Source organism: Nothoprocta perdicaria, unplaced genomic scaffold, assembly GCF_003342845.1.
Source record: "Nothoprocta perdicaria isolate Ctin4 unplaced genomic scaffold, notPer1 scaffold_33, whole genome shotgun sequence".
NCBI classification, from domain to species: Eukaryota; Metazoa; Chordata; class Aves; order Tinamiformes; family Tinamidae; genus Nothoprocta; species Nothoprocta perdicaria.
In genome coordinates, this window is record NW_020455566.1 from 3,926,786 (window position 1) to 3,939,074 (window position 12,289).

General features: G+C 54.5%; 1 protein-coding gene across 1 annotated transcript; it reads left to right on the top strand.

Annotated features, from left to right (window-relative positions):
• The first annotated feature begins 1,965 nt into the window (after positions 1 to 1,965).
• Positions 1,966 to 7,348, top strand: IL22RA1 (interleukin 22 receptor subunit alpha 1). The gene is made up of 7 exons (XM_026043513.1): positions 1,966 to 2,008; positions 3,959 to 4,091; positions 4,402 to 4,583; positions 5,135 to 5,319; positions 5,763 to 5,898; positions 6,118 to 6,239; positions 6,335 to 7,348. The coding sequence occupies exons 1-7, from the start codon at positions 1,966 to 1,968 to the stop codon at positions 7,346 to 7,348; spliced, it is 1,815 nt and encodes a 604-aa protein (XP_025899298.1).
• Positions 7,349 to 12,289: the final 4,941 nt, after the last annotated feature.

Consider the following 12,289-nt stretch of genomic DNA (forward strand, 5'->3'; position numbering starts at 1 on the left):
MTATTTTGATAGATAACTGTGTGTGTGTTTGTGTGTGTTCCTGTTTGCCCCAAGCGGCACCGGGTCCCCGCAGCTCCCCTGGGAGCATTTCGGAGCACAAGTGCGGGCTTCCCATGTCCCTGCCGGGGTTTGAGGGAGCCCTTCAAACCCAACCGCGCCGAGAGCTCTCTCTTTGCGTCACCTGTGGAGGTTTTCCCTGAAAGACCAGGAGTGTGACCATCTCTCTGAGCTAAACCTCAAAGCACAAGTGCCAAACCACCCAACAGAGAGGACAAGAGAGATGGGGCCTCTCTCCACTGGGTGATATTGACTTTTTCAGTGTATTTTTCGTTTGCATTCTGTGTCTGACAGGAACATAATCTTCTATTTTATTGCAAGGAAAGGACATGAAAAAAAGCAAGGCTTAAGCAAAGAGCAGCAGACTTGCTGCATTCATAGAGGTTTCTGCTGGAGGAGGGAAGGGTATTGCAGAACAAATTAACGCTCACGTTTTCAGAGAATCAGGAGAGCCAGACCAGAAAGATCTCTCGCTTGTCCGCCCAGGGGTCCCCTGGAACACGCTGTCTTGGAATCCTTGCTCTTCATTTAGAAAGATAAAGATCATCTAAATTCAATCACCGCCCATTTTCTTTGGCAATGAAGAACTCCCCACTAGGCTGTTGGTTACAGGAAGCTCCGGAGAGGTTGTGCAAGCTCTGCAGAGTCACTGAGCCACGTCAGGGCTCCGGGCCGGGCGCAGCGCTCCGGCCTGGCCGGGGGTGCCGAGGCAGCCGCTCCTGCCACCGCACCGCGACACGCTGCTTCAGCCACAGCAGTCAGCCTGTAACTCCCTCCTTAACACCCKGTAACGAGTGCCGCGGTGCTCAGCCCAGGGGAGGAACAGACACAACCCGCGGTTATTATATATGGATACGCACAAGGGCCGGGATCAGATCTCCTACATCCTCTGGTCAGCAGGTACTGCTGATATATGTGCTCCTGAGACAGGTTGGGGCTCCACACTGTAGGGGTTGGAATCCAGCTGCTGTGCTTCCAACTTGGAACCAGATGTGGAGAGGCGCTTAGCTTTCACTTCCAACCAAGGAAGGAAAAGGCTCTCCCTCTTCTGAGGAGAGCCCAAAAATGTGCCTGAAGGGCACCTTGAAAACCAAGAAAGCTGAGGGGGAGGAACCCCCTCTGTCTCTTTCTTGTTCAGCTTTACTGCCCCTTTTTACAGTACGTGATTCGCCCCGTAATGTCTTGCAGTATCAGCAGGCACTCATGTAAAGTGCAGGTCTACGGTCGCTCCTGGTGAGAGCAAGAAGGAAAGCAGGGGTGGTGGGTSCTCCCCATCCCCAAAGGCTCCCTCCTTCCCCCCAGCCATGGAGGCCCTGGCGCAGGAGGCACCTTGTGCTCCACCCAGCTGAGACCAGGGCCACCTCCCGGTCACCTGGCTCCCATCCACACTCGGCATGAATAGGAGAGCTTAAAAACCTCAGGGCCGTCTGACTTTCGGTTTAAGGAAAGCGCCAAAGGTGGTTTGTAAGTAAACAGGTGCGTGGTTGGCAGGAGCTATAAAACCAGCTCCATGCACAGCACTGGCCGCAACTTCTAGAGCTTTAACCAGTTCCCCAAGGAGAAGGGCAAGCCCCAAGCTGAGGAATGCAGGGAGGGCTCTCCTCTCTTCCAGCAGGAAGCTGGCGCCCGGCCCCGTCGCAGAAGCCAGGCTTTGCTCGGCCTCGGCGCGCACCTTGGAGCCGCGAGGTGCGTGCCGGCGGCGGGAGCGGCGCCCCGGCGCGCGGCGCCCGCCCGCTCTCACACATGCGCACGCGGCGGCGCGCCGGGAGCGCGGGCGGCTCCGCAGCCTGTTCCTGGGCAACGAAGCCAAGGGCGCCGCGCAAACAACAGCCTGGGTGCTTGGGAGAGGTGATTCACCTGAGCCCGGCAAGAACCGCCCGCTCCCCGTCCCGGCGCGCGTGCCTATTCATGAAGCAACTCCTGCTCCTCTGCGCCGTGTCTTCGGTGGTCGGTAAGTCCTGCCTTCTCTTTTTCCCATCGCTGGTCACGGTGCTGGTTGTTTCTCTTGGCGGCTGTAGCATGAGAGGTGCTTYGGTCACGACGGCTCCAACAAAACCGGGAGAACAAGCCGCGCTCCGAGCTCGTTCGTTCGAGCTCGCTCTGCTCCGTTGAGCTCTCCTTTCAATAGTTTCAAGTGTCATCGTTGCTCTACTGATTGGTAGAGAGAAGTTTCCTCCAAGGTATTTGACAATCYGAATGCTACAGGAAAAAAGAGATATTCATTGACTTCAGGGGGCTGTGGATCGGTTGCCCTGTGTCCTAAACGGAAAGGCATGTRAATACATTAACAACCCTGGTTTTAAAAGCTGCAAACACATAATGTCTTCCTAAAAGGCACTTAATCCTGCCCCCAATGCAGCTAAGTCATTCCTGGGTGAATCAAAGATAAACATGCCCTGTTTCCCAGTGCCAGTTTTGCTGGTCACTCATCTGCCTCTGCCACGGGGCAGTTTGGTTTTCAGCCCTTGCTGCTCTGTTCATGTCTCTGCTCTTACGCGGTAGAGGAAGGTGCCCAAGGRAAATTAAGAAACAGAGGGACTTCCATGCTGTGAAATATCCTGGTTCTTCCCTGCCCACGCTGGCTGCGTTTGTGTCAGCGCTGCTTTGCATAGCCGTGTTTTGGAATGGGAAAGTGGCGGAAGATGGAGATTTCCCGTTTCTGATATGGTCTGGGTACTCTGGGCCCCATTCGGTGCCTGGAAAGGAACAAGGACTGCTGCCTTCTTTTTAGTGACCGCCGAATTTCTGCTGAAATTCTTATCGGGAAGATTTTGATAAGCTCTGTATGGGGAAGGCAACTGTTAAACTACAGCTGAGGTCAGGACAAAACGTGGGCTAGACTCCAGCCCATTTTTGTGTTGCTTCCCTGCCCTAATGCCCTGAAACACAAGGCTGAAAACGGGGTTTATGCCTGTCTGCCCAAATCTCCCCTTGCACAGCCCTGTGGTTTGAGCTGGGGACATTCCAGTGAGCTATRGAAGCAGTTGGAAAGCTTAAGGAGGGGAGGATTCAGGAGCTGGTGGGTTTTAGTCCCCGCTCTACCACAAGTGGCCAATGAGACCTTGTCCAAATCGCCCTCATTTTGCTCCTCAGTTTATCAATATCACAAGCCGAGAGCTGGGAGCAATGTAGAACTAATACATGTTGGAGGAGGGGGCTGTAGTGCTAATTTACACAGCTCATCCCCTCTGCAGGTCACTTCCCGAGTTAGAGGGTTTTACGGATCAGCCTCGAGGAGTGTCGTGCTGCGTCTTCCTCCTTGTAGGGAGCCAGGAGCCTCCAGGAGTTTCTCCAGGGCCCGCTCGGGTCATTTGCTGCAAACAGGTCTTGGCGAAGCTCTGTGCAGACCGGGCACACGTTTTGGGGAGGGAGGTGACTTGGTCCTTGCCCAAGGCCGGCCGTGTCCCCGTGCAGAGGCACCCAGAGCGCAGGGAGCTGCGGGCACCGCGTCTGCCGCCGCCCCGGCACTCCCGGATCAGAGTCCAGGCCGCAGCCCTCGTGACCCTGCTCTCGCCGGGCGGCCTTTCTCCCATAAAACTTGGCACACAAATGGTTCACGGCACTCACAGCTGCAACGATGTGCCCTGATCTCAGCACCCAGCTTCCCCGGCGGGGCAGAAAACAGACAGATAGTGTGTGGGCACGGACGCAGCCTTGGAACCGAGCGCTCCCGTTCGCCTCCCAGCACCTAACTGCTTTGCAGGCAATGTCGTCAGGGAGTCCTGGCCTCTTCTCCTGGCTTTAAAGCTTCCTGCTGTCATTTCTGTGCCCCGAGCCTGGCGCTTGCCGGGCCTGCGCTGCGCCGTTTGTGCTGCCGTCCCGCGCACAGGTCCCGTCCCGCTGCGCCCAGCGCTGCCGCGGCAGCGTCTGCGTCTTCACACGAGCCGCTTTGCTCCCCCAGGGACCGTCGCCGCAGAGAGATCGTCCTGTGTGAAGCATGCAGCGTTTTCCTCCGTGAACTTCGAGAACATCCTCGTATGGGAAACGGAGGCGGATGTCCCTCCCGGCACCGCTTTCGATGTCCAGTACAAACAGTACGTGGCGTTTGCTGCTTTCTGGAGCTCCGCGGCGTGGGCCACGGACCCCGAGCACCCTCCTCTCACACGTTACCTGCCCTTCCCCGATGCAGCGGCCACGCAGATGCCCTCAGACAGCAGGCGGTTACGGGCTCTAACGCAGGGGAAGGTTTTGGGGTTTCCCATCCCAACCACTCACTAACAGCAGCAAGGAATGTGAAAATGAGCCAGGGTCGGCCCCACTGCCCGTGCGGGTCGTTGCGGGGAGGGACTCTGCRGGACCTGCTCTGCTCAACGGCCTCAACGCTCTTGTCTTTCCCCCTCTCAGGTATGGCGAGAAAGCGTGGCTCAACAAGCGCGAGTGCCAGGGCATCACGCGGCCCTCCTGCAACCTCACGCGCGAGACCGACAACGTRGCCGAGCACTTCTACGCCCGCGTGCGGGCCCGCGCGCCCGGCGCCTGCTCCGCGCACTGGGTGCCCTCGCAGCGCTTCGAGCCCCGCACGGAGAGTAAGCGGCGCCCGAGCCCCGYGCGGGGCTGCTCCCGCTGCGCGCCGGGGCCACGGGGACGCCCGCCAACGGGGCCTGCTACCGGGCAAGGAGGCGGGCGACGCTCCCTGAGCTTGAGGCCCAAGTAGGGTTAGAGGGGAAGAGGCCCCGTGTCCCTAAGAGCCTCTTGAGGCTGAAGGGAGGCCGAAGGTCCTCGCAAGAGACGGGCTGGGCAGCCTAGGGAGAGCCACGGACACAAAGATGCTTTTACAGCAAATGCAGAGTCACCCTTTGCGGTTTGCTTTCCTCAGGCTTTGTAGGATTGCTATATGAACATAAGKAGCCCAAAATGATTACTATATGAGCATAAGATCAGCGTGTAAACAATCATGTAAAACATGGAAGGCAATCTTGTTAAGCAGTCACAGCATGCTGCAAAAGCTGCATGCAGTGCGGTCAGGCTGCAGGGTCAGTGTCAGCCTGCAGGTGCAGGAGCATCCCGTGACATTTCAGCCTTAATTCTTAATTCAGCCTTAATTTAACCACTGCCACTCCTCTTTCTTTTTTGCTAGCTCTCATTGGAGCCCCAGAAGTGGAGTATATCCCTAACATACGCTCCATAAAGTTTCTTATACAGCCCCCTTACACCCCGCTGAGAGGTGAGGACAACCGCCAGCTCACCGTCGAGGACATTTACAGCAAATTTGGTGCTGTTAACTATCACTTAACAATATTCAACCAAAGGACACACCAAAAGGTAAAGCTCCACCTCAGGCCACTAACCACTTGGTAAATGTTTGTCTTACACAAATGTTTGGGTAAGATGGAGAAGCCATCGGAGCTGGTTAAAGGCGGGTGTGATTTCTGCTCTGCGAGGGAAACTCGCTGCCTTGGACTTTCGTAGACAGCAGGAACTTCGTGTGTTTTTCGGAGCACTGCGTAGGGAGCAAGAAGTAAAACTGACAGATCCGAGAAAAGAAACTCACTTAAGTAGTACCAGGGAACTGGTATAAAAATAAATGCAACAGTGGAAAGCAAATTATAGACTTAGAATTCATGCATACTAGAATTCATGCTTACTAGAGTCCTGTAATGCRTTATTAACAAATAACATTTTATGATGGATTTTTCAATCTGAGTTGAAGTAATTGCGTAAATTCAATCTTTCTAAAATACAGAACTTGTGTTTACTTTCAATAGTGGACAAAGAATGAGCACAACAAAGAATTCGAAGTTTCCAGTTTGGACCCGGACACCGAGTATAACGGCACGGTGCACATCAGCCTCCTGGAGAGGAGCAGCCAGGTTCGAGTGTTTTGGGTTCGCACTTTAGCAGGTGAGGCTCCTAACTCCGCTCCCCTGCGGTCCCGCTGGCACACAGGCTGCACAAGGGACCAATTTTCAGCTGTTATAAAATAACATCGYTTTTGGTGAAGCAGCACCAACTTTCCTCATTTAAAAGAGTCTGTAATGCCCTTTAGACAATGCCACACATTTTTTCCAGTCCAACTTTCTGAAGCAAYGTTTTCTCCCTGTTTTCTCCTCCTCTAACCAGATACCACCTGGCTTCTCTACTGTTTGGTGGCGCTCGCGTTCGCCGCGGGACTGGTGTTTGCCACAATCAGCTACATGATCTATAAGTACATCAAGCAACGCAGTGCACAGCCCATGGCCTTGGTAAGTGCTCCTGAGCCTTTGTAGCAAATCCTGAAGCGAGCCTTTAAAGTCAGACTTCGCCTTYGCCATTCACGTTTGTCTATCTGCTTTGACAGGATTTCAGAGGGATTTCACCCTTCCAGCCTCTTACGCTGACAGTGGAGCATATTATAAAGCCCATTAATTTATCCAAAGCTGCGCTTTTCGCCCCTGAAGTGCAGTCGCCGCAGCTCAGCCCGCACTGGGACAAGGCGCTGGATGCACAAGGCTCTTCTCGCGCACCAGAACCTCCCTATCAGCAGCAGGCCGAGGTGGCGGCGCTGCCGCCGGCCGCGCGGCCCCCCTGCTCGCCRGGCGCCTGCCCTCCCGCGTACGCCCCGCAAACGGCTCCGCGGAGCGAGCCCGGTGCCACGCGCGGCCCCCCGCTGCCCCTCAGCTACGGCGTGTGCGGGGAGGGCGCCGGGCAGCCCGGCCAGGGGAAGCTGCAGCCAAACCAGGCACCAGCGGAGGTTTATCTTGTTGGCGGAAAGTTCCTACTCCAGAGTCCGGGCATAAACGGGAGCCACTGGAATTACAAAGAGCAGAGGCCAGGGGTGTCCGGATGGGAGTGCGGCGAGGCGGGAGCCTCTGTTCTCTCGCAGGAGAGCCCTGTGCCAACACATCAGCCCGGGGCGGTGCCGAGCACAGCGCATGGACCCCAGCCCTTGGGGGGCTGCTGCAGACACCAGGGCGCAGAACCGCTGCTCTCGCTGCCATCGCTGCCGTCACTGCCATTGCTGCCGTCGCTGCAAGTCCCTGCTCCCGAGGAGGGACCCCTGCCATCTCTCTCCACAGGTTTCCTCCTCTCAGTCTTTACCAGTAACTGCCTCCCTGAAGAGCGCGACACAGAGTGGTGGAGGTCACTGCATTCACTGCCACGTCCCGAAAATAAACTGTGCTTCCCAGAGACTCAAGGAACAGAGCTGCTGACAGCAGCCGAGGAGCTGAACTGCACAGAACTGAGTAACGCTGCGTCCCAGGACGCTGGCTCAGACCAGGACAGTTGCGTCCCCTTCACTATGTGGTTCAAAGATATAGATCTAAAGGTTCAGTGGGAGCACRGTATGGATGAGAACACAGGCGTTTATTAGGAGAACATCGTGATATTAAAATCCAGATGCTATTTACTTGCATGAAATACCCTGCAAACAGCACAATGGGAATAAACCGAGCAGATCATGGATGTGTTATAACCTGGTGCTGAGTGGTCACACTGTTTGTGCTATAGTTATATTATGGACATAGTTATATTTGCTAATATCACTGATGGAAAACTGTAATGCTTTATCTTTCCAGTTATAATAAGTCTTTATTCCTTGGATTTTCTTCAAATAGATTGCAAACTRTATTATTTCAAAACCCTAACTTAGGACTCAGGTTCAAATTCCAAATTCAGTATCCTGAGAATGTGGGAAAGTTCAAAACAGAAGCAACTTCCCCTCTTTATCAGCGCCAAGGTTCCAGGTTCAAAATCTATTCAAAAATTGCATTGTGCTGTACCCATGGACATGATTCTTGCAAGCAAGAGGCTGGTTTCATGGCAGGGATTTTGCCCTTAGGGCCCTCATTGAACATAGCTGTGCTCTGTGCCCCCATGCCGCCCCGCTGGGCGCCTCTTGGGGAGCCGGGGCAGCTCGGCCTGGGCTCCTCGCAGGCAGCACTCGGGTTATTTCACGCTAAGCCGGCTGCTCGGTGGGCAGCGGCCTTCAGGGGCCTTGGTTCAGCCCTGCAATGCTTATACGCRGGGTAGTCTGTGAGGGAGGCTAGGGAATCTTGAGCTTCCTCCTCGCGCYTCGAGGCTGCCGAGCTGCATCTGCATCGGGGAGAATGGCCCCAACTGTAGAGCCCCCCTCTGCTCCTCCCAGTGCTGGAGGGACCCCGGCCGGTGCCATCCGAGCGGCGGCTCCCTCAGCACGGGGCCCACCAAAGGCAGGACACGTGGCACCTCGGGGCCCGGGGGATTGTTATCCGGGACTCAGAGCAGAGCTCAGCCTCTTCATTGGCTTCTGTGGRTTAAAAAGTCTCACGGTGTCAGGTTTAAAGGAGAATGGAAACCACACAGAGGCGGCCGCGACGCTGTGAGGGGGGCCCTGCCCCGTCGGCGCTTTCGCAGAAAAGCTGAACAGAAACAAGAAGGGCTGCCCTCCCCAGGCAGCTGAGGCTACAGCTGGAATTCCAGCTGCTTCGCTGCCGTTTTGCCAATAAACTCTGATATTAGAAGGGAAGTGGTTTCTTCCACCAAGGGAGGGGTGCAGATGAGCCGTGTGAAGGAGCGGGAGCTGCCACACTGTGCTGTAGTTGGCGACAGCAGTTCTGTTAGGACTCATGCTGCCTGGAGATGTCAGTTAGATGCCCTGCTGAGCCCCTCTCTCAAAAAAAGGCAGAAGGAAATAAGAATGGAAGACGTGTTTCTTTTCCTGGGATCATCAGTGATAAAGTGACTGCCCTAAAAAGCAAAGCAAAGTTGTATGAATGTGACACGCAGATCATATACTGCAACATTAAAGGAATAGTCCTAGCGGTGTCCTATGTGATAGGAAAAGGTTCAGCCCCTAGTTCTGGAAGAAATAATAGACAAAGCTCCATGCTCAAGTTGCACGAGGCAGAAAGGTCCAAATGCCAGACGTGATGCCGAAGCTTTATGGAAAAGGACAGGGACGGTGTGAATACACGTGGTCGGGGCAGGAACCCCGAGGGAAGGCTTCCTCGTGGTGGCTTCCTTAGCGGCTCCTCTTGGTGCCACTCAACAGCCCAGGCAGTGTGGAAGGGCTCGTCTCGCGTATCCTGCACCCAGACTTGACCATCGGGAACAGCCCATACAGGAACGTTGCAGTGGCCRAATCTGCAGCAGCCAAGTTGTGGTGTCGCCCAGGAAGAGCCAAGACCCCCGGGGTAACGTTCTGCTCCGGCAGCGCCCCCCGAGGAGAAGCTGCATTTCCAGGCAGTGATGCCGGTTCCTGCATTCGGAGTTGCCTGCAGGCTGCATATCTTGTGTCAACAGCATTCCCAGTGACGCTACTCAGGGAATAATCAAGTGCCACCATGTCACTGTTTTGGCTCTTGTTGTGAAACAGAACCCACTGCACGGTCAGCGTGGGCAGCACAGTGTGGAAGGGAAAGGGGCCTAACGACAGCATTAAGACACTGCAAAATACCCATTTGCTATTTAGCAGCCTTCTCAAATCCTTCTGTTGCCCGGCTGAACAACTACAGCCCTTTGCCAGAGGGGATGATCCTGTCACAGCCCTTAAAACATGTGTCACCTCGGTGTCCTAGGGGAGGGACGGGGGCTGAGGTGTGAAAACCTGGCACCCGCGCGCACGCAGGTGCCGCAAGGTGCCGAGAGGCACACGGAGAAATGCTGAGCTCCCTGCCAGGCCCCTCGGCTCCTTTTAGCCCCGCATCCCTTCGAGAGCCCACGCTGGTAGGAGCTGCCTCTGCCGCCGAGGCTGTGGCCCCGTCCGGGCGCYGTCTGCAGCCGCAGTAGCAGACAGGGATCCCCAAGGACGGGGAGACGCTCCGGGCCAAGCGGAGACTCCCCCCAGCTCATCCATCCCCCCATCCCGCTGCCCGCAGCTTCCTCGCTTTGCGTTATTAAATTGATAGCCGTATTTGCTTCAAAAGTGGAAAGCAGCTACGTTAACTACCTCACGTTAATTACCTCACGCTCCCGCCGCGCTGTTTGTCCTTTCAGACAAACAGCATCATCTCGACCCTGTTTCAAAGGTCTCCAGGTGCAAGCCGTCTGTATACAGCAAGCAATTATTTTATGTTTACCTCAGCTTTTCCAGATAAGGCTTTGATAGCCCTCGATAGTAGACAGCAGAAGCGCGTGGTGCCGAAGGCCGCGCTCATTCTCGGGCGGCGGCGGGCGCTGCGCGGGCCGCTCCAGCTGCCCGGGCCCGTCAGCGGCGGCGGCAGCTGCGGCCCCGCGGGCAGCGCCGCAGCCTTTGTCTCCTTTTGCAGCTAAATTTGGGGAGCTCGCGCTGGGCCGCTGCCCGCCCAGCTCCAGCCACGCTCCCCCTTTGCTTTGGCAGGGAAAGGAGGCCTCTTTGGAGGCAGCCACAGCCCTCTCGCCCAYGGAGCAACTGGAACGCTCCTCGTTCTGGAGACAGAACGAAGCAGTGCCAAGGAGCAGCTCTGAAAGCACACAGGATCCCGATAAACTCCCCCTCCTACCAGCTCTGCGTCACATTGGCCACAGGGCAGAGCTGCTAGCCATGGAGGGCACGATGCAGAGCAGAAGGGCACCAAGATCTGCAGCAGCCGGGGCCGGGGCCGTGCTGCAGCCTAGAGCTGCTCCTCGGTGCGTTTGCAGTGCCCGTACATATCTCCTTCTCTTCAAGTTAAGATGAATGAAGAAGGGCAGMACGATTCGGAAATACTTTGGTAGGAAGAAGGTGACAAAATGAAATTACTCCCGTAGGAGGGGACACTAAGTCGGGACTCTTCTTAAGAGAGAAGAGTTCTCTTATCATAAAGAGTTCAAAAAGGTGCTGGACGCATTAACAGGGACAGTACTATTAGTGACAAAAGCATCGTGTCCCTCAACGGCTACAGGCCGCTGTTGAGAGCCAGGACCCTGGGCTGAAGAGCCCTTCAGCTTGACCCGGGATGGGGATTTTAACCTCCAACATCTCCTTTTTCTCCCCTCTAGCTGCTCCGCGAGGTTCCTTTCTGACTCCTCGTCTAACAGATCTGCGGGCAGCTGGACATGGAATCCCGCCCGCTCCCGTGGCAGCCGCCCTTCATCCTCCTGCGGTGGGGAAGGCAGCACAGCCCGAGCCAGCCGAGCCGCGGAGCCGCCCTTCGCTCCCGAGCTAATTATACACTGACATAATTTGGCAGGAGTTGGCATTCACTAAAGAGATGTCAAAGTAAATGAATCCCACGGCACTATGCGCCCACGGCAGCGATACCTATGGGAGATTCCCGGGGGAGATTAAAACACTCGTAATTCATCACAGGTCCTTTGTGACCCTGAACGAGCAGAGCGAGCTCCAGCGTTGTTCTGCCTGAATTTTGGAGGCACCTGTCTTGCCTTATATCATTTGGCAATGGCATGAATTTGCCCGACCTCTGAGAGGTTGTGCTTTGTTACCACCGCAGCAAGCGGCTCCTCCAGCGTAAGCCCTGCGCGGTCTCCCCGTGCTCGCGGCGGTGACATGGTAGGATGCTATATTTAAGACACCAGGATGGGCACTCAACCATGGGGAACATTCTTTTGGGGACAGTCATTCTTGGTGTCATCCACAGGGAAAAGGAAACGCTCCTTTGTCCTTTATCTTGCCTGAGGACAGGCGCTGGCGCTGTGGGCTTCACGGGTGAGCTCTGTTTTCGGTAAGTAAACTGCTGCTTATATCAAAATGTTGTGACTTTTATCATCAGTTATTGTGTGTGGTCACCATCATGTTATCATATTGTTGTGTATGATCACTTCAATTGCACCTAAGTTACAGATTATGCTTCATGATTATATCTGCTTTAGAGTCATCACTATTTGTCCAGTGTTTTCCTTATGAAAATAGTTTTACTTCTTTTTTTTTTATTTCATTTTGTCCTGTTTTATTGATCTATTTAGAAAAAAAAAATATGCTTGGACTGAAAAGCAAGAGACTACAGTAAGTTTTAGCAGATCAGAACTCTGGATCTTTACTAAAGACTGAGATTATGAAGCCCTGAATATTTATTCAAAATTATCCAGAGGAAATTTGAAAACAGCCTACAGTAAAAAAGAACAGTCACRAATCCTGACCATGGAAATCGTGATCCGATGCCCAGCAGTCATTTTTCAGCTGAAATCTCTCTGAAGAGAGCAGGGTCTAGGAAACCTGAAAGATCTGCTTTGCACCAACATCTGTTTTGGTGTATTTTCTCTCCTGTACTTGGCAACATTTCAGCTATTCAGACAGAAATACTGCCTGGATTCTGTTATCCGGTGTCTTCCAAAGATACTCTCTCCTGAGGAATTATTACTATGATAATTCTATGTATTCTCATACCATTTTGGGGTATTTTGCATTTGGCTCCTT